The sequence below is a fragment of the Cupressus sempervirens genome, chromosome 7 (assembly GCF_028749045.1).
Source record: "Cupressus sempervirens isolate cs-2001-9-10 chromosome 7, ASM2874904v1, whole genome shotgun sequence".
NCBI classification, from domain to species: domain Eukaryota; kingdom Viridiplantae; phylum Streptophyta; class Pinopsida; order Cupressales; family Cupressaceae; genus Cupressus; species Cupressus sempervirens.
Genome location: NC_143124.1, coordinates 71,647,991 through 71,669,291, shown reverse-complemented (window position 1 = coordinate 71,669,291; position 21,301 = coordinate 71,647,991). Strand labels below are relative to the sequence as shown.

General features: G+C 36.0%; 2 protein-coding genes across 2 annotated transcripts; both read right to left on the bottom strand.

The window, feature by feature from the left end:
* Positions 1-1,102: 1,102 nt before the first annotated feature.
* On the bottom strand, positions 1,103-5,032 carry LOC149545545 (uncharacterized). The gene is made up of 4 exons (XM_089793796.1): positions 4,832-5,032; positions 4,453-4,551; positions 1,905-4,361; positions 1,103-1,712 (listed from the first exon to the last, which is right to left on the bottom strand). Exons 1-4 carry the CDS (start codon positions 5,030-5,032, stop codon positions 1,278-1,280), a joined length of 3,192 nt encoding a protein of 1,063 aa, XP_089649922.1. The 3' UTR covers positions 1,103-1,277.
* LOC149545544 (disease resistance protein Roq1-like) lies at positions 4,952-19,038 on the bottom strand. Its single transcript, XM_089790707.1, has 2 exons — positions 18,459-19,038; positions 4,952-6,463 (listed from the first exon to the last, which is right to left on the bottom strand). The coding sequence occupies exons 1-2, from the start codon at positions 18,998-19,000 to the stop codon at positions 5,125-5,127; spliced, it is 1,881 nt and encodes a 626-aa protein (XP_089646833.1). The 5' UTR covers positions 19,001-19,038; the 3' UTR covers positions 4,952-5,124.
* Positions 19,039-21,301: the final 2,263 nt, after the last annotated feature.

Here is a 21,301-nt window from a genome sequence, read left to right as displayed (position 1 = left end):
GATAAGCCTCCCAAATTGCAAATTGAAATATGATTGAAGCCCTCTATCTTGAATAATTGTATCCAGAGTAAATATATATCTCGAGCAATAATACCTAACATGTTCAAACCACTACCAAGTAAACAGGTATGTCCTAATCAAATAAAAAAAATTAAAACATCTTACAGAATGCCAGTGGGAGCTCTTATTATTAGGTCATAGCCGGTCCCAAAATATAAAAGATAAGAAAAGCAAAACTCTAATCAAACAAAAGAAGACAATAACATGTGCAAATGTCAAAAATATGAATTGAACAATATAATTGTTGTGGATTCGTATTTTTTCGTACAAATTAACAAACTGGCCGAGTAGAAAAAATTTTTGTTGTAATTTCATTCCTACATGTTCTAATTTCATTCTTACATCTCAATCGAAGATAACCAAACTTTTAACAAGCAAAAGCCTCGTTCTCACTGAAATAATTGGGGCTGATCTCGTAGTCACTTTTTATACAGGCACAAATGGCCCACAAGAACCGACACTTGTTCTTAGCTTTGAAGGAAAGCAGGGATTAAAAATAAATATACCAAAACCCACATGCAAACCACTAGTTAAAGTGAACAAAGATCAAATGCAAACAAACACGTGATGCAGTAAAAATGCAGCATAAATTGTACAAATGCCGACCCCATGGCGATCAAGCTGTAGCCAATAAATCGTACAAATACCGACCCCATGGTGATCAGGCTGTAGCCAATAAACAACAACACACCACGACTATAGCAGATCACAGGCCCACGCCCGGCGACAGGTAGCCAAGATAGCATAGGACCATAGCAGGTCGCTGGGAAGAGCGGCAATGTGGAAGCAGCACGTTGGCAGGCCAAAGAGCCTTTCACCCTACTCAAGCAACAGGAGAAAATGGACAACCAGGATTTGGACCATCATAACACACGAATTTGGAGCCTCTATAGTTGTCGATCTAAAAATAGATGGAATTTCTTCAGAGAGGGTATGCCTTCGATCTAAAAATAGATGGAATTTCTTCAGAGAGTGTATGCCTTCGACGTAATAACTAATTTAATATATTAATTGCTATAATAATTAATTTAATATATGTTAATTGCTGAAATTATTTTTTTATTAGATGAAGGAATTTAATGTAATAGTTTACAAATACAATTACAAATTATTGTCATTATTGTCCTTCTATGGTCTACTTACCAACTTAGAGTTACAAACATAACTACTGAATATTGACTATTTACTTACCAAATTAGATTTGCAAACATAAACTATTAAGAGCATTCAGTTATCTCTGAAGATGGCTGCTCGTATAGTTTATCAATAATTGTGAATAATACATGACGAATTTTCCATACTTCACTTCTGTCAACGACCACCGCATACCCCTTCTTCGGTATTCCTCGCCTTTCAACATCTTCAACAGATTGAATAAAATGGTTATAACTTGCTCCATAATACTGGTTGGTAGTTACCCCTGTAATTATCCGTTCTCCTTGTTGCCCTCTCATATTTGACCTCAAATGTCTGCTAGTCCCATTAATAGCGCAATAGATGACTGCACTGGATTCCCACATTTTATGTCGTCTTGTACCACCGATTTCTGATATATGCGAATCAATGTCAGAAAAGAGACTTGTATTTAAATTCGAGAACGCTCCATCTGCTGCTTTCCCAACAACAGCAAGAAGCAGGTTTGCCGGCAAGGTCTGCAATAAAAAATGAAGAAGTAAAAAGATTCATTTTAGTTTATCAATGACGTAATAGATTATTTAAGAAAAAATACGGCAGAACATAAGGTTTAAACTTAATGCAGAAACATTTTTCTCTCTCGATCTGCCTTCAAACCAAGAAATATGGTTGATTGTTTAGGGCCGGAGTCTGAGTCTTCAAATCAGTACCTTCAACATGAAAATTAAATTACGTGTTGCTTCATTGCAGCAATTTAAAAGTTGCATCCTTTCCAATGCATGTAGATTATCAAATCCTTCTACGATCTGCAAATTGTCACAGTTCCGAATTATAATCCCCTTTAAACAGCTCAGTCGGACAAAATTCGAGGAGTCATGTAGTTCCAGGCGTTCCCTATGGTCCGAAATCGCAGCCACTGTTTTCAGTTCACTGCATTCTTCTATTCTGAGATCCACAATATTTGCTGGCAATGTTATGCTCTGCAGCTTCCCACATCTTGCAATGCTGATTTTCTCAAGGCAAGTTTGACTTGCACAACATGGCAGATCTTCAAGCTCCCCACAATCTGATATGGATACCTGTTTCAAATTTTGGCATCTAAGCAACTGGAGACTTTTGAGCTTTCCGCATCTATCAACGATAAGATTCCCACATCCATCAACGGTAATCTTCCCACATCCATCATTGCCTTGTATGGTCTGCACCTGGTCAAGTGTATGACTTTTAATCGACTTCGGACAGCTCAGGGGAGCAAAACTTGAGAAGTCATTTTCCTCCTCATATTCACTATGGTTACAAATTGCTGCCACTGTTTCTATTTCCCTGCAGTCAACTATTTTAAGTTCCACAAGCTTTGTTGGCAATGTTATGTTCTGCAGCTTCCCACATCTGACAATTGTAATCTTCTCAAGGCACGTTTGACGTGAAGAAATTGACAGCTCTTGAAGCTCTGCACAGTTGTAAATGTCAATAATTGCTAATTCATGCATGTCATCAATGCCTTGAATAGTATGCAGTTTTGCACAAGTCTGAAGTTTAATCCGCTTCAAACCGCTTAGTCGGGCAACATTTGACAATTCCTGTAGCTCCAGACGTTGACCATGATCACAAATCAATTCCACTCTTTCAAGTTTTCCACATCCTTCTATTTCGAGTTCCACAAACTTTGCTGGCAATGTTATGTTCTGCAGCTTCCCACATCTGACAATTGTAATCTTCTCAAGGCACGTTTGACGTGAAGAAATTGACAGCTCTTGAAGCTCTGCACAGTTGTAAATGTCTATAATTGTCAATTCATGCATGTCATCAATGCATTGAATAGTATGCAGTTTTGCACAAGTCTGAAGTTTAATCCGCTTCAAACCGCTTAGTCGGGCAACATTTGACAATTCCTGTAGCTCCAGACGTTGACTATGATCACAAATCAATTCCACTCTTTCAAGTTTTCCACATCCTTCTATTTCGAGTTCCACAGATTTTGTTGGCAAATTTATGTCATGGAGCTTCTCACATCTGACAATTGTAATCTTCTCAAGGCACGTTTGACGTGAAGAAAGTGACAGCTCTTGAAGCTCTGCGCAGAAGTAAATGTCAATTATTTCCAATTCATGCATTTCATCAATGCCTTGAATAGTATGCAGTTTTGCACAATCCTTAATTGTAATCCTCTTCAAATAGCTCAGTCGGGCAACATTTGACATCTCCTGTAGCTCCAGACGTTGACTATGGTCACAAATCAATTCCACTCTTTCCAGTTTTCCACATCCTTCTATTTCGAGTTCCACAAGTTTTATTGGCAAATTTATGTTATGGAGCTTCTCACATCTGACAATTTTCACGTTCTCTAGGCATGTTTGATGTCCAGAACATGTCAGCTCTTCAAGCTTACGACAATCTGACATCCATAATTGTTTCAGATTTTGAAATTGGGGCAACTCAAGACTTTTGAGCTTCCCACATTCATCAATGGTAAACGACTCAGTGCATGTTTCAGCTCGAAGAAAAGACAACGCCTCAAGCTCCACAAAGCACAGCATGGATAATTTTGAAATATCAAATTTACCCATCACTCTTTTCAGATTTTGACATTTGGAGAAGATAAGACTCTTGAGCTTCTCACATCCATCAATTGTGACAGTTTCCAAGTTACCTGGACCCTGAATAATTGGCAACACTTCAAGCTTTGGACAGGCACGAATGTTGATGCTTGCAACCTTTTCAATATTTAACATTCCTGATATTGTTTCCAAATTTTTGCAATCGTCGAACTCAAAACTTGCTGGCCTGAAAGAATATTCTACATCAATCCGCTTCAAGTTGTTCTGACCTATTACACGCAGCTGCTCAAATATCGGACACCTTGAAATGACCAATTCTACCAGCTTCTTAAGATCGGATATTCCTGCCACGATTTTCAGACTATGACACTGGCGAAGTACAAGTTTCTCCAAGCTGTACAAACTTATAACACTCAACTCCTCAAGCTCGTAGCACCAAGAAATGTTCAATTCTATCAGCTTCTTAAGATTAGATAATCCCGGCATGGTCTTCAGCGAATCGCAACCATCAATTGTAATTTTTTCCAAACTATTTGAGAGTACTGATAAATCTGAAAATTCTTTTATGGAAACCCTGTCCAAATGCAGCTCTTTCAACCGGGTGGGCGCCTGAAATTCAAAATAACATTCAATTGCTGGTAATAGTAGAGAGAGTAAATACCGTTAATGGATATTAAATTTTCATTTCAGAGCATAATACCTTTACGCTGCTCTGCCACAATGTTTTGAGGCCTAAATTATGGACTATCGAGCTTCCCAAAATTTGGAGAGGAGTCCTTGAAGTCGAAGGATTACTTCGCTGCAATATATTTAGATGTAAGTTTTAAAAATACGTCTAAGATGAATGTGTTTGTAGAGTGAGTTGTTAAAACCGCTTCCTAAGAATAGAATATTTTAGATAATTCCTCAGTTGTATAATTTAGATAAATATTCTATTACGATTCAAGTACTTGGTAATAGCCCACGGATGGCCGCCCTAAACTAAAAACAAATTATTATTTTTAACCAACCTTTATTGGCTAGCGATAACAAAGAAAGTTCCGTTGATTGAAATGTAGTTTTCATCGACAATGTAATACCTGTCCATGGCTGCGCCACAATCTTTTGAGACTTAAACCTTCGACGCTCAAATATCGCAACTTTTGAAGAGGAATCCACGATGGAATGCATGCCTGACTCAGATTCTTATCAAGGTAGGAGAGCTTAACCCATAATAAAACCGTTGACTTTTCCGTACTGACATCTGATTCTCCAAGAAGATATGTAACATTACATTTCATGGACTTGTCATAAAATGAATGGAAGCATCTAGCTTTGGTTTGCCGGATGAGAATGTTTTTGAATCCCTCTGATTCCTACAATCACAGAACCATCACAGACTTGAATTAAGAAGGTCAAATACGTAAAGTATCTCATGGTATGAAGCAGAAACTGGGAGGAGAGACAACCATACCGGATATTCAAGGTCTTCTCGGCGCCACAACCGAGGTGGGCTCAAGCTATTTGCAATTTTTCTTCCCATGTCCCGCAGATGGTCATGCATTCTCAAATATTTAGAATGCCCTTCCATTTCTTGAACAAAACACTTGTTTCTAAGTGTTTCCAGGGCATGCTGAGCGCTCCATCCTGATGCTTCACATACTTTCATGGCAGTGTTCTCCCGCAGATGGTCATGCATTCTCAAATATTTAGAATGCCCTTCCATTTCTTGAACAAGACACTTGTTTTTAAGTGTTTCCAGGGCATGCTGAGCGCTCCATCCTGATGCCTCACATACTTCCATGGCAGTGTTCTTGGATTCGTCAACAAAAAAACATGCTATATCCATGAAAATCTGTTGTTCCTCGTAGTCCAGTGCATCAAAGCTTATTTTGAGCCTTTGATGTATGTCCCTATGCAGTGTCTTGCTGACTTTTTCTAACTCTAACCTCCAATAATTCTGATCTCTGCCACGAACATGACTACCAAGAACTTGAAGTGACAGAGGTAATCCTCCGCATACATTGAGGAAGGAGTTAACCAGATTCTCATAATCCTCGGCCGGATAGGGTTGGCCGAAGGCGTGCCAACAGAACAGCTCTCTGGCATTGTCTATATCCATCCCTTTTAAATTATAAGCAGCACTAATTTCAGCGTTTATAAGCACGCCCACATCACGGGTTGTAACTATTACAAGGCTATGTACCGACTTCTTTAGCATCTCCACAATCAGTAGAGAATCTAACTGCTGCAGGTGATCAATATCATCCAGGACAATTAGGAAACTCAGCCTGTTGCTCCTTTCTATGCAATTCGCTATATGAGTTTTTCCTTCCTCTGTAGATTGAAAATTGAATTCATCGGTCTGGAATAGATCTTTGATGAATTTCATTTGTAAAGAAGAAAAACTTCTATTTGCATACGCTTCCCTCACATCGAACAGAAAACAGGCTTGCTCATATTGGGAGCGTTTCCGGTTAAACAACTCTTTGGCCAGAGTTGTTTTGCCGACCCCACCCATTCCAAAAATGCCGACGATCTGAACCTTGTCTTTGTTGCCTTCATTCATCTGGCACAGCCTCTCAAAATCTTCGACAAGCTGATCAAGGCACGCCCTTTCAAAATCTTTCACAAGCCTCTGAAGTCCCACTGGATATTTGGCGACATGCAAAGATCTTTTCCTTTCAACTTCCTTTTGGACAGCTGACACTATATTTTGGCTGTCACTGATACTTTACAAAGGGAAAGAAGATCTCGATAAGAAAACAATTTAGCTCGCTAAAATATTAGTAATTTTTTATGATAAATAAGAGTATATAATAGCCAAGCATGATGGAAACACCGAGATCTTGTTAGTAAGCCGTGCTTACATACATTGCCATGCAACTTACTGGTTAGAAAGAATTTGAGCAAACGAATTGAATACAATAACGATTACTTAAGCACTTCACTTTTCTTTTCTTTTTCTTCTTTTTAATAAGATATTAATTTAGTAGCTTTAAATATTAATTTTATAAATTTATTGATTTTTCTCTGCAAAGATTTTGATAAGAACTTTATTTCAATTGATATATGTTTGTTAAATGTATGAAAAAGATAGTTTGATCTAGGCGTAATGAATGGTAAAGTATATTATTCATTTTCATGAGAGAGGTTATTGTGAACCACTTTTTATTAAACATGAATCAACGAGTTTACTCAAATATCTCGTAGTTTTTTTTTAAGAATAAACACATTTTGAAGGTATCTAAAACACTTTCTACAAAAATATCTCAAGATAATCATTAACCAAAATATCCAAAAACCAGAACGTTGCTTGTTAGCCCTATTATTAGTAGCTTCCTTTTATTTCCTTCATAGTCTTAATCGAACTCATGGGTTGGAACCACTCAACCAATCCCTGATGTCAAAGTACCCTTCAGGTTGGTCGGTATTCCTCTTTTGTTATTGAACCTTCCCTTTGAGTCATCTTTTCTTCTTTCATACCAAGTCCTTAGTATTTTGAGTTATCTATTTGAAGGCTTTAAACCCTTGAACCTCTTTGAACTATTTGAACCACTTTGAACTGGGTTTCCTCTTGGTATATCTTGGTATATCTCCCTTAGACTCTTAGTCTTTCTTGGCAATAGGGAGGCAAAAGTTTGATCTAAAGTCTCATTATTGTTAATGCAACTAATTTACATACTAATTCGGGGTTGTCTAGAGCTGCTAGGAATTGATTCTCTACATGTTTGAGGATGCTTTCCCTTTTGCCTTTTTCTACAGCTATCTATGTTTTCTGATCCATCATCTTTTTTATCACCAACTTTATCTTCTTCATCAATAGTTGACACTTTACTTGAAGTACTTGAAGATTCATCTACTGAGCCATCCCATGACTGATTTTTAAGAAACTCCGCATCTCTTGAAATGATGATCTTCTCGGTGATTGGATCATACAATTTATAGGCCTTTGATTTTGAGCTATAACCTGTGAAGATGCACTTCACACCTTTCTCATCCAACTTTTTCCTATGTTCCTTTGGCACATGTGCATGTGCTACACACCCAAACACTCTTTAGTGTTCAACTGTCCATCTATGTCTTGTCCACGCCTCAAGAGGAATCTTGTCATGGAGTGCCATTGTAGGACACATGTTTATCAAGTACATTGTTGTTGCTTCAGGCTCTCCCAAATACTCAGTTGGGAGTCCCTTTGCTTTCATCATGCTCCTTCTCATCTCAACAATGGTCCTATTCTTCCTCTTAACCACTTCATTTTGTTGCGAAGTATAACTGGTTGTAAGCTCCTTCTTGATGTCATTTTTTTTTGAAAAAATTTACAAAAGAATTGGAGGTATACTCCCCTCCATTATCTAACCTTAGGACTTTGACAAAGTATCCACATTCTTTTTCAACCAGGGCTTTGAATTCAACAAACTTATCAAATGCTTCATATTTCCTTTTCAAAAAATACACCCATGTCCTACAACTAAAATCATCTATGAATGTCATAAAATAAGTACTCCCCCCGCCCCATAGAAGGGGTTTGTATAGGGCCAACTAAGCCAGAATGCACGAACTCTAATGGTGTCCTTTCCCTTCTAGAATTACCAAAATTAATGAGAAGCCTATGTTGCTTACCCAAAATACAAGCCTCACGCTTGTCACATGAATTTACAATATTTGGAAAACCTTCTACCATTCTTTTTTTGGACAATAAATTTAAACCGTTAAAAAACAAGATATCCATACCTGAGATGTTATAGCTTGGAAGGGTCTTCTATCACACTCTTCAGAGCTTATTGCTGATGTATTGTTGTACATGCATGCTTGGGAGGCGAAGCAATGACTTGAGAAGAGAAACATGTATCTATCTTCAATGGAAACATCTAATTCTTTGTCATTTGGATTGTTGCGAGAATCTTCTTACTCCCATCCTTCTCATGAATGACACACTTTTCATTTTCCATCAGGACCTTATAACCATTTTAAATGAGTTATCCAACACTCATCAAATTGTGCTTCATACCTGGGGAAAATTAAATATTTTGTATCTCCTTCTTCTCACATTGCTTGGTGCGGACCATGATAGATCATTTGCCCACAATGGGAATGGTTCCATTGTTTCCCATTTTAATTTCAAACTTGAAGTTTCTATCAATGAATGAAAAGAAGCTTCCATTACCACTCGTGGTTGCTGCAACCATTGTCCAAGTACCATAACTCATGGCTGCCTTCTTTACCAATGTTACACATGATGAAGGTTGTGGGATTGTTTGCATTTCTCATATTCACATCAACCACATTTGCACTCTGCCTTGACTGATCACCTTGCTTCTTCCAAAATTCACTTGCATAATGCCCAAATTTATGACAATAATAGCATTCTACATTACTCTTGTTGGAGTTTTAGTTTTTCTTACCTCCTCTAGAGTTATTTTGAGATTTTCTTGGTCCACAAAGAGACATTTGAACATGGAGGAGATTGCAGGTAGTAAAGACCACCAAAATTAAAAATAGAAGCCCTAGTGACAAAAAAAAAAGTTTCCCCGATGACTTCTTCATTGGAATAACACAGTCCTTGCCTCTTCAATGTTCAAATGGGAAAATGATAAAAGGCGAGAAAAGCCAATACACACATACAGATGACAACACCATGGGAAAATGGGTCAATCTTGTGGAGCTAGAGAAATTAATAAATTGGTTGGTAAAAGAAAGTGAATTCACTGTCAACCATTCAAAGCTTAAATGAAAAGGCATCTCATAAAGCATTAGGAAGGAGGACTATACAAGAAGTTCACATAGAATTCTTAATAGAGTTGCATATGACAATTGGGTGCAATTGAGTTAGAATAGGTAGCCAAGTAGAGAGTAGCAATGGACAAAGATAATATGAAGTGTGTTCCTTATGTATTGGATTTTTTTAAAAAAAATCTTCCACATGGACATGGAAAAAGAATTTTAAACATACATTTTTGGGTTAGCCATGTCATGTGTCATGGGAGCAAAGAGGACCCATCCCATGCATAAATTAATTAGAGAATAATGAGAGACATACACGATAAATCATGGTTGGTTGAATATGAAGGTGACAAAGATAAGAGAAAATTAGTATAAGTTGGTCTACCATAAAGGTAAAGTGTAAATATAAAGGAGTGATTGAGTTTTGAAAAGTCACAACCTTTGTGTGAAAAGAGGAATTCAATTTGAAATTCATTCTCTATCATACGAGGTGGACATTAAGAGTACATGTGCTAATAAAAGATGGAAACAATTGATATAATCACCACATTTGAATTGAATTTATAAGTATTTAATATGTCACTCACGATAAGACAAGGTTAAGAATATAAATTCATGAAGGACACCAAAATAAAACCATAAATTATAGGAGGTCAAAAAAGTGAGGTATGTTATGTAAAGGTAAATTGTTTTATTAATAAGAAAAGAAAAAAAAAATTTAACGAGTTTATTATATAACTTTTCTTATATATATAGAACATGGACTATATGCTTATATATTTCAATTAGACGTTTATCTAAACTACTCCCTCTTATTTTTGTATTTCTATACATACTATATGAGATACGTGCCTTGATCTTTTCCTTCGAGATTGTTTTAGATTAAGGTAAAAGCAGGTTTTGAAGGGTCCTGAAACCCTTTACATCAAAGAGAAAGATAAACCATTAAGCACAACTAGGTTTTAAAAGGACCTAAAACCAACTAAACAACTAAACCAGGTTTTACAGGGACCTGTGACCAACAGATGTGACCAGAAAAAACAACCATAAAAACACTGAAACCTGGACAGTCCATAGACTGGAGCAAAGCAACCTGAAAAACCACCCAAACTAGTATCTGCAAACCAGAAACGCATCCAGTTTACCATCACAAAAAAAAAAAAAAAAAACCAGTCAGAAAAAGGGAACATAGGATTTTCCTTTTGATTTGAAGTTTCCCTTTCGCGATCGAAGGATCATATCTAAAGGGGGAGCAGAAGACTTATTCTTCTTCCTTTTAATTGCAATCCAACCATCCTCTAACTTCGCTGCCTCATCAACCCAACCCTCAGAAGAAAAAGACCCATGGAACCCAAGGGATGTAGAAGCCGAAGCAAACTCCCTATGAGAATCAAACAACTTTTGGCCCCTAAGAGGAACATCTGAAACACGGGGAGAGACCAAAACATCCACCTCAACCACGGGCTCAGAATGAACACTATCCTCAGCCACAACCAAGGAATGTTCCACCAAAGCATCCTCCTCAACCACCGGCTTAGAATGGACGCTAGCCTCAGCCACAAAATCCGAAGGAGCAACCCAAGGTTGTTTAACCGTGTAGTGCTCAGAGGAGGCCCGTAACCACCAAGAAGGTGGTCGCCTAGATTTGGATCTCCCAGCAGCACAATGAGCAGCAATGTGACCTGTCAAGAGGCAATTCTTGCAACGAAAAGGGATAACCTCGAAATCCAACAATTGTGTCCAAGAACTCCTCAAGGAATCCAAGCAAATTGTCTCAGGAGGGCCCTTAGAAACATCCAAGTCAACAAGAAAGTGTGCACAGGTCAAATGGAGAATATCTGAAGTGTCAGCATCCACATATAGGAAGTCGCCAATAGCATTTCCAATAGTTTCAAACATCAAATCTTGCAAAAAATGTAATGGAAGATTAGGAAGCTGGACCTAGATAGGGAACTTATTAAAGGATTTTGTGAGTGGATCAAAATCCATATGCCACAGTTTGGCCATAAGTGGAAATCTGCCCAACCAAGAAAAATTATTGTGACACAAAATAATCTTCCTGTCACTAGAACTTTGAAACTTAGCTATAAAAAAACCTTTTTCACATAGGAAGATGTGGACATTATTATCTATAAGTGGCATTCAGTTCTTGGAGATCTAGACATGTAGATCAGAAAGAGAGGGCCAGTAACCTCTAAAGTGAAATATGGTAGCCAAAGAGGAAAGCTCTTCAGCCGTATAAAAAATATCTTCAATAGAATCTGGGTCAAGAGAAACCTTGATGGGTTTTAAAGCACTTACAGGCGTCACAAGAGGGGGTTTAGATGAACCTACAAGAGGGGGAGCACCATGTAAGCTGGCTTCGAAGGCAACCACATCTACAAAAGACCTGCCCCTCGAACAAGGAGGTGACCCAAGAGCCAAGCGAGGGGCAGAGGAAGCCCGAACCCCACCTGCAGTAGAGGCTGATTGCAGAGCAAGCCCTTCCGCAGACCGCCCAACATCACAACCACCCGCATGACCTGTAGGAGCAAACACTGCAACAAAGGATGAGGATGCAAGAATGCCTAAAGCGGGGGCACCAAATTTTGTAGCAGGAGAGGAGGCATGAACGCCATGAGCAGGAGATCTAGCATTTCGAACAGGAGTAGGAGACCCAACCATAATCCTATTCAAGATCATTATTGTAGGTAAAATGAATGATATTAGATTCAGAGGGAGTCTAAGACTTTGTTAAAGGAAAGTTTGGATAACAAGATCAGTAGATTGATATTCAAAGGAAGTAAACCATGTGCAGATGGATTCTCTAAATAATCAATAAATTGTAGCAGCCAAGATTATTGTGATTCATGAATATACCTCATGACCATGTGATTTTACTATGCCTACATCATGGGTGCATCATTAGGAAGTGATGACTTTCAAATGATGTCACTTGTATTCATAGAAGTTATTGAAAGGTGATGATCTTACATTAACTTAATTTTCTATTATGATGGACATCTTACGATGTCTATGTAGTTCATGATAGATTATATCTTGCATGGTAGATGTTTATATAGTAAGTATTATGAGAATGTGTGTCCATATACCTTATAAACATTTTTTTGAGTATATGGTGAATGTTATGCAAATTGATGTTCTAGAGGCTATTACACAAAGTACATGGTGAATATCATACAACTTGATGTTCTAGAGGCCATTACTCATAGTACTTGGTGAATATCTTGCATCTCATTCTAGAGGCCATTACTCATAGAGTATCTGGTGAATATCATATGTTGATATTCTAGAGACCAACACTCAATTGTGATATCAAAATGGTGAATATATTATGTTGATGTTCTACAAACCATTACCTTATTGAGTACGTGGTGAATATCAAGTTTTGATATTTAGAAGACCATTACTCAAAGTATGGGGAATATCATACATGTAGATATTTTGAAGGCCAATACTCATAATATCAAATGTGATATCAAAATAGTGTAAATCTTTTGATCAAAGATTTTCTAAATGTGTCATTCCTAAATATTTCCACTAGTGTAATATATGTCTTGTGTTTATCCTCCCTACCTAACAGGGAGTGTTTATGTTTGCTAGCTTCAATTGGATAAAACTATGGCTATAGATAATTACATATGAGATATAAGTTTATTATATGAGAGAAATCAATATAATAATGATATATATATATATAACTATGATTATATTTTTTATTATACTAATTATCAATTTAACAAATAGACATGTCCCATGAAGGGATGTGTCTCTTCTTTTCCTTTTCTCATTATAAATAAGAGATTGTTGCCATTTGGAACACACATACCAAAAATACAATGGCAGTGCTTAGTACATTTGCAGTAGTTGTCTGAACTCAAATACCACATTATGAAAAGGGGACTTTAGATAAAGAAACAGTTGTTAAGGCCTTTGAAGACACCATGAAATCAATCAAGGAAAAGATAAACTTTACATCGATGAATTTTACAAAGGTTGCATAGGTGCAGTCGATGCTCAGTTTGTGTGCAACTTGTCTTCAAGTTATGTGGATCAGATATTGAAGATGAGATGGATTGGGACACTTTGAAGATGAGGATCTTGAGCCTAAATAACCCAACCATATGCTCCATCAGGAATTGGTGAACGAATTCCAGAACTAGAAACTGACATGTGGAACTATCGAAGAGGATGAGGAAATTGAAGAAGATGGGGGTGATTCGCATGCTTACTTTAGCTCTATTTTATGTTTCATGATATGTTTGAACACTCCGGATAGGTGTCCTCTACACACTATTAGTTTTTATAATTATCTTAATTATCGCTAGCAGGTTAGGTTTTTAGGGAGACCTCCTAACAATCTAAAACTATTTATATGGTGGATTGAAATTAGTTTGGGGTTAAAAATAGACTTTGGGAAAGAGACTATATCATTTCTTAGTTAGATTTTTTTTTTAAATTCTTTTGACAAGTTGAACTTGATAAATTTACATGTTTTGAATGGGATTATCTTAGCCTTTCAAACTTTGATTATAGAAGATAGTAGTAAGAGCTGAATCTTTTGTGTTCTTGTCGATGGATGGAATATTTCTTTTGAGAATATTTTCTTTCATCTTATGAACTATCTTGTCATTCTGAAAATGTCTATTGTTAAGTTCAACTATCATGTTCTAGTGGCGCATTTTAATGATTTTCATAAGAACCTAAAAAAATTTCCTATGATTTATTTGAGATTATATTTGTTGAAGTCACTTATCCAAGAATAAGTAGGGTTTCCTTTATACTTTATGGTTAAAAGGATACATGTTTATTTAGAGTAGGGATTCATTGTAAATCCAACAAGGGAGTCATAACTTATGTAATTCAAAGGGAAGCAATAAACACATTCCTATCCAATTGTAGTGAACTTATATTGTCTTCAATGAAGTAATAGACTCAACTTAAGAGAATATTTGTAAGACAAATTTGTTCACCAATAGATTTTTTGGTGAATCTACTAGGGAGTCAAACAATTGACAACTTGGTTTGTTCCTAAAATTTCTTATAGTAATTAACCATGGTTCTACCACATGATGATATATTTCCTGTGTTGCAGCCCAGTCTAGGATTCTACAATAAATAGGGAGACTTGGTCTCTGATTTGAATTTGGTAGCTTGGGAATTGAGAATGAGCAATTGAAAATACCAACAAGTCATTGTGCTTTCTTTTTAGAATATGAGTATGATTTTGACAAAAGGAGAAACATTTTGGTTACTCTAAATGAACACGACTTGTATGATTCTGACTAGTAACTATAGGGAGGCCTTTTTTATGGTAGCTACTGGCTTTCACTTCTATCTAGGTGTTAGCTAGCCTAAAAGTGATGAGAAAAAAGGTTGAGATCAACCTGAATTTGTGCTTTAACTTCTTTACATTAACCTACTTATGGGTTGAGAACACACTTTTAAACCATAAAAAGAGAATCACTTTGTTCTTGCTATGTGAGTTGTAGATCAAAGACATATTTTCCTTTCTCTTAATCTTGGATCACTCTAGTACTGAAATGAATTTACTTGATTCTTTAGCCTTGGGGATGGGTTTGATGTATTTGAAGAATAATTTAGTTTACTTTTTTTTCATTCTAATACGAAATGACCATCATTCACATTTACCCAATGTTCAACATCTCTCACCCTCTGAGATGCTTGACCTGTTTAACCCTCTAGTCAATAGTAGACCTTAGGAGTTCTCTATTATAGAATTTGTTGGCATTGATCATTAGAGATTTTTTACCTAAAATATGGTGTTTCCTTTGAACATATAAATACTTTTAGGAATGAGTCTTTAAGAAAATACTATCTTCTCAAAAAAGGAGAGGCAAAAGAGATTTCCTATACTATTCAGAGGTTCCTCGTGGATGATAGTGAGAAAACAAATTGGTATCCACCACTACTAATAAATATTGAAAGTAAAGAAAGGAGCCTATCTCTATTTGTTCTTCTAATGTATACATCTTTCCACTATATCTAAGCTTGATTAAAAAATTATTCTTGCAATGTTGACCCTTTTACCTCTATTTAGCATTGAAATTCATGCAAGATCTCTCATGCATTTTCATAGTTGGGTCTTTTAGAGGGAAGATGTGAGGTTGTAAAAATATAGGATGAGTAATTATTGTATTCCATAGTGGAATGCTAGCAAAGTCATCTAAGTCTAGTTGAGCAGTGTTCTAATTTCTTTCTTCAAAGCTAAAATATTAAAAAATGCACTATATATATTTGAAGATGAGAATCTGAGAAGCTCTCATTAGGTATGCTAGAGAATATTTTTGATCCCCGAGAAATTTATACTTAAATAAGGGCAATCAAAAAAAATCACGAGTATGGGACCCGTTGCACCTTGTAATTTAACCTCTAAGATTTTAGAAGTTTTATCTCTATTATGGGTATTTTGAAAGGGAAAGGGGTTCACTCAAGTAAAAAATAAAGTAAGAAAATGAACAAAATTTACAAAGCACTTATGGCACTTTATACCTTCCAATCTAGGGAAACATCATTTTCCAATAGAAAGACATTAAACCTTTTATTGTTGGAAAGGGGAACAAAGTACATTTAGTGAAAAGGAAAAAGTGTTGCATTCAAATCCTCACGATGGGTAGCATTTTCAAGAGTCTAATGAAGATACATACATCCCTAGTTTCACAATAATTACCCATTCTAGGATTTCAATTAAGAATGTTACTATTCATCTTTTATTTTAGAGAAAAATAGAAGACTAAAAAGCTTATGATTCACAATTCATTCAAATAGATAAAAGATAAGAGATTAATATTAGTAAATAGGACCATATAAATACATTTATAGCACATAACACAATGATAACCAACACAAAAAGGCAACAAAGATATGTATTTGACACTTTTCTAAGAAAATATATGCTAAGGCCAAAATATAGATCACACTTTACAAATTAAATAGTATAATACATCTCATATTGAGTATAGATATTTCTACGAAATGTAAACTATTAGAGCTCTAAAATCTATATTAAATTAATATGAAAGGGTGATAAATTAGTTAAATGATACAAACATGTTTACAATAAATTAGAAGAAAAATAAAATTTAATTAAATAAGTTAAAGTATTTAATTATTCATGAGTCTAAGTCATGATCAGAAATTATTAAAATTGCACATCAAATAATTATTTTCCACTTGTTCAAACATAGTTACATGGACTATAAAGAAACAATGTTTAGTTGCTCTTTCATTCATAAAAGAAGAGCATATTGTTCTTACTTCCATAAACACACAAGGTTTCTAGCTTCAAAGTGCTCAAAAGAAATCAGAATGGAACAAATTTAGTCAGCCATAATTTGACATCAAACATCTTGTCCCTCATAAGAAAAAAACTCAATTTTGAAATACCCATCCATTTGAATTTTGACTAAAAGGAAAGAGGTAGAATTTAAGTATTTATCAACTTGAATACATATTACAAATATCTTTTAAAAAGTAGTTACAAAGGTTCCTTTTTAACATATCGAAACAATTGATAAGTAGGTGATATTTTCCATGGAAAGTCAATTTGTGATTTTCTATTGAGATTCAATTGTCTAGTTTGTTGAGTCAAACTCATTGATCCATATTTCATGAGTAGTTGTTCACATTAACCCATCTCTTGTAATAATGAATGGAACACTCAACACTCATTAGGTCGAGGTGATGCTCACAGCTCAGTGAAGCATCATGACTTCTCTGGATGTCACTCAATTGACTCAAGAAACTACGCAGTTGAATCCTTATAGCAATATCATAGTTTGGACTTGTTGCAGAAAATATCACCTAGTTATCAATTGATGAGCTTGAGGGGTTTCTAATGAATGGTTCATAAGGCACGACACTTGGTGAAGGTTTTGCAAATGGGGTTACAAGCAGAGTGGGTTTAACCATGGAGGAAACTTTGTGGTTAAGCATGCTCAAGATGGAGTAGCATTGGGATGGGTGACCTCACAAGAAGTCTCAATGCTTCACCTCAATGAGCATCACCCAGATCCAATGAGTGTTGAGTGTTCCATCTATTCCATGAGAGATGGGTACATGTGAACCATTACTCATGAAATATGGGTCGATAAGTTTGGCTCAAGAAACTACATAGTTGAATCCTGATAGCAATATCACAATTTCAAAATCTAGTTAACATCGGCAAGAGTAGGTTGATATTGATGTTCAAATATATTGCCATGCAACTTATAAGGATTTTGAATGCAAGTACAATTGTTTAAACAAACTTTTCAGATTTGCCATGTACAACCTTAAATTAATTATTATAGATCAATCACTAATTTTTAAAACAAAGTGTTACATTTAAAATTATATTTCAAGTAACATGTTTTGCATGAAAAATCTACTAGAAGGGGAAGGACCTAATTGTTGTGGGCATTTCAATAATTTTTATAACATTCGTTGGTTTGATAGGTATTATATTTTAAAAAGTAGTTGAATATGTGAAAGCATTTCATTGTATCAAGAAAACTTGACTTAGTACATATTTATGGGTCTTACATTTTTTAGTCTTTTTGAGATACCCTTAATCTGACATCATATTTGATAATGTAACTTTAATTCTAAGTAAGGAACTTAAATTGATACTGATTTGAAATAAGTGAAATTGATTTTTCTAAAAACAACAATTTATAGAAAGAATTTCCATTTGCTATTTGAACAATCAGTGGGAGGACAATAGAGTTCCTAGTTTTGCTTTACGATGAATTAACTTTTTTAAGCTGTTTATATTGAATATGTTGCGCTGTAAGTTGCATTCCCCTTTCTGAATATTCAATGGTGCAAAGCATTTTTGCCGCACCAATCTGTTTATTCTATTTATTTAAGCAACAGCGATAGTCAAATTATAATCCTAATAAATTCCGACAGAATTTGGCTACCTAAAATCTACAAATTTCATGGAATAAAAACCAGAAGAGTGTACAACAATAGAGTATAAGGGAAACGTGGAGATCTTACTTGAAATGGCTGCTGATCTCATAGCCTGTGATATATGAAACAGTTTGGAGTGCTTCCTTCCAGTCCTTAAGCTTCTCCATATACCTCCCCTTCTCTTCGTATTTAGCAAATGCTTTGCCATACTTACCCTTTTCTATGTAGCGAAGAGTAGAAGGCTCCACACCGTAGAACAATGGAATGATCTTAGCACTACTTTGTAACATGAGAACAAGCTCTGCCAAACACCATGGGGACTCTGCATATCCTTCGGAAAAGATTGCAATATGAGCCGAGGCAGAGTGGATCGCATTCTCAATGGTTGAAGGAAATGAGTCACTGAGTTCTTTCTCTTCTGAATCAAGAAATGCATTTACTCCTAAATCTGTAAGAGAGTTGTAAAGCTGAAGGGCAAGAGTTTGTTTGACATCAGGGCCCCTGTGGTTGATGAACACTTCAAACAATCTTGAAGATCCATCTACTCTCCTCCTTGTGCCGTGAGGCTCAATTCCAGAGAAAGCGTCATGCTGCATAGTCCATGGGTGAGACGATGATGCGGATGCCATTGATTAATGCTAAATAAGAAAGCGGGTGTGTATTTCTGGTGCAGAGGGAATTGGACAGAATCATAAGCAGAGGATCATATAAAAACTCTAGATGCAAACGACCTAAGGTGTCATGTCCCCTATTCAAATAATTTAAAATAAAAAAAAAAAAACTTTGTTAAGGCAGTTAGGCTCCAAAAAGGTGAAATTTCGGAAAAAGGGGCTAATCTTTGGAAACCAATGGACTAATAAATAAAAATTATTATTAAATTATATTTTATTAACCCCTCTTGGACGTGAGTTAGGGTTATGCCCTCTTTAAAAGGGGTTTGGAGGCATTTTGGGCTCATTCTACATCTTGATTCTTGCTAATTTTCTTGTTGTTCTTCAGAGGCTGCCAAACCTGTGGAGAAGGAGACCCAAGAACGGGAGTTTGTAGGTTTCCAAGAAGGCTAAGGATGGGAGTTTGAAGCCATTCTATGTGCATGCTCATACAGAGTTTGCCTTTGTGCTGAATAGTGCCGATTTGGGTCTTTTCGGAGTTGTTTTTTGGTTTGAGTTTGGGTTTTCAGTTGAGTGTTTCATATTAGTTTGGTTTGCTACTATATTTCAGGCTTTATGATGTTAAAATAGAGCTGAATATATGTATTGGGTTGTGATTAAACTTCTGAGATAGTTTATGAGTGTTTTGTGGTGTTTTCGGGCATTTTTATGTTAATTTCGGGAGCCCAATTGAGCATAGTTTTGCCCTACATTTGTGAGCTATTGTGTAAAGGCTATACAAATCTGGAAATGTCATTTTGTAGGATGTTATGCTGCTGAAATTTTTGTAAAAATGTCCATTTTCAGATTTATTAATAATTTGTGAAGTTGTGAAGTTTTTGGCACTAATTTGGACATACCCGATTTGGGTTTTATTGGGAAATTGGCAGATCTTTGTAATATTGGTTGTTTTATTTTAAAGTTCTGATTTGAGGCTGGAAATATCATAAAAAATCAGTAAAGGGACATTACAGTGGTATCAGAGCCGTGATCTTGCCAGCCTGAGGGTTTGTAGAAGTTGCATGTCAGTTTTAACAACTACCCAGATCTTGCATGTCAAGTTTTGATAACTACCCAGATCTTGCATGTCATATTTTATGATTGCATGCAACTAAGTGAAAGAGAAAAAAGATATTTGCAGCGAGAAAAGAATAAAGAAATTTTGATCAAACCCCCAGTTGAAAGCAAAAGTACAAAATCCAAGGAAGAAAAAAGTATGGTTGATCCAGATGAGATGGCAAAGAAATTCTTCCAAGACATCCAAAATACTCAGAAGCAAACAGTGGATGGTTTGGCGAAAACTAGAGAGGCTTTGTGAATATTGACAGAAAAATTACAAGGAATTGCATCTATTAATGAAAAAGGGAGCACTTCAGAGGAGCCAAGAAATGGGAGATCCACACCATCTAAATCAACCAAATCTATTTTCTTGCCTGCAGATGAGCCACCAGTGCCAAATCCAGTCATTAATCCAGTGGAAGAGGTTATAGGTAATTTGATTACATTAAGAGCTACTTACAATGGCTTAGATGATGGCTTTCGTAGTTCAGTTCCTTTTAGAGAATATGTGGATATGATGAACGCTTTGATGCCCAAGAAAGAGAACAGGAGGGAGCATGACACAAGTGGAAGAGAGCTCAAAAATAAAATAAGCAAGTTTACAGCACCTACTTTTGATGGAACAAATAAAATTTCAGCTAGAACATGGCTACAAAAATTACAAACTTTCTTCACACTTAACCCCATGAAAGAGAGTGATGCTATTCAATTTGCAAGTCTACACTTGGAACATGCAGCCTATGATTGGTGGTATCATGGAATGACTACTCAAGGACACGATCAGGTAACTACATTTGAAGATTTTAGTCAAAGGGTGATAGATAGATTTGACCTCAAGGATGATGAAGAGTACTTTAAAGAATTGTCAAAGTTGAAGCAAACCAAATCAGTTAATGAGTATATAGAAAAATTTCAAAAAGTGGCTGTTATGGTACCTGATATGAGTGAAAAGATGATCGTTTATCTTTTTCTTGATGGTTTAGAAGATTCTGTTAAGGGTTTGGTTAAGGCTTTCTCACCCTCAACCTTACAGGAAGCTATCAAAAGAAGCTTGCAACTTGAAACTTGCGTGCCTATGAAATCAATCACTAATCAAAAACCCCCAAATCTTTGGCAACATAAGGGAAATTTTCAGACAAAGACTTTCCCAACACTACCACCAAAAGATGTGACAAATGTGGCAAAAAAGAAGGTAGATGAAGAGACTAGGAGTGAATTACG

Excerpts from the sequence above, each read along its gene's own strand:
- LOC149545545 (XM_089793796.1), bottom strand. The coding sequence starts at position 5,032 with ATGAAATGTAATGTTACATATCTTCTTGGAGAATCAGATGTCAGTACG. Across the intron at positions 4,362-4,452 it reads TGTGGCAGAGCAGCGTAAAG|GCGCCCACCCGGTTGAAAGA; the intron begins GTATTATGCTCT and ends TTTGAATTTCAG. Across the intron at positions 1,713-1,904 it reads ATTTAATTTTCATGTTGAAG|ACCTTGCCGGCAAACCTGCT; the intron begins GTACTGATTTGA and ends TTTTTATTGCAG.
- LOC149545544 (XM_089790707.1), bottom strand. The coding sequence starts at position 19,000 with ATGGCATCCGCATCATCGTCTCACCCATGGACTATGCAGCATGACGCT. Across the intron at positions 6,464-18,458 it reads GAGATCAGCAGCCATTTCAA|TATCAGTGACAGCCAAAATA; the intron begins GTAAGATCTCCA and ends CCCTTTGTAAAG.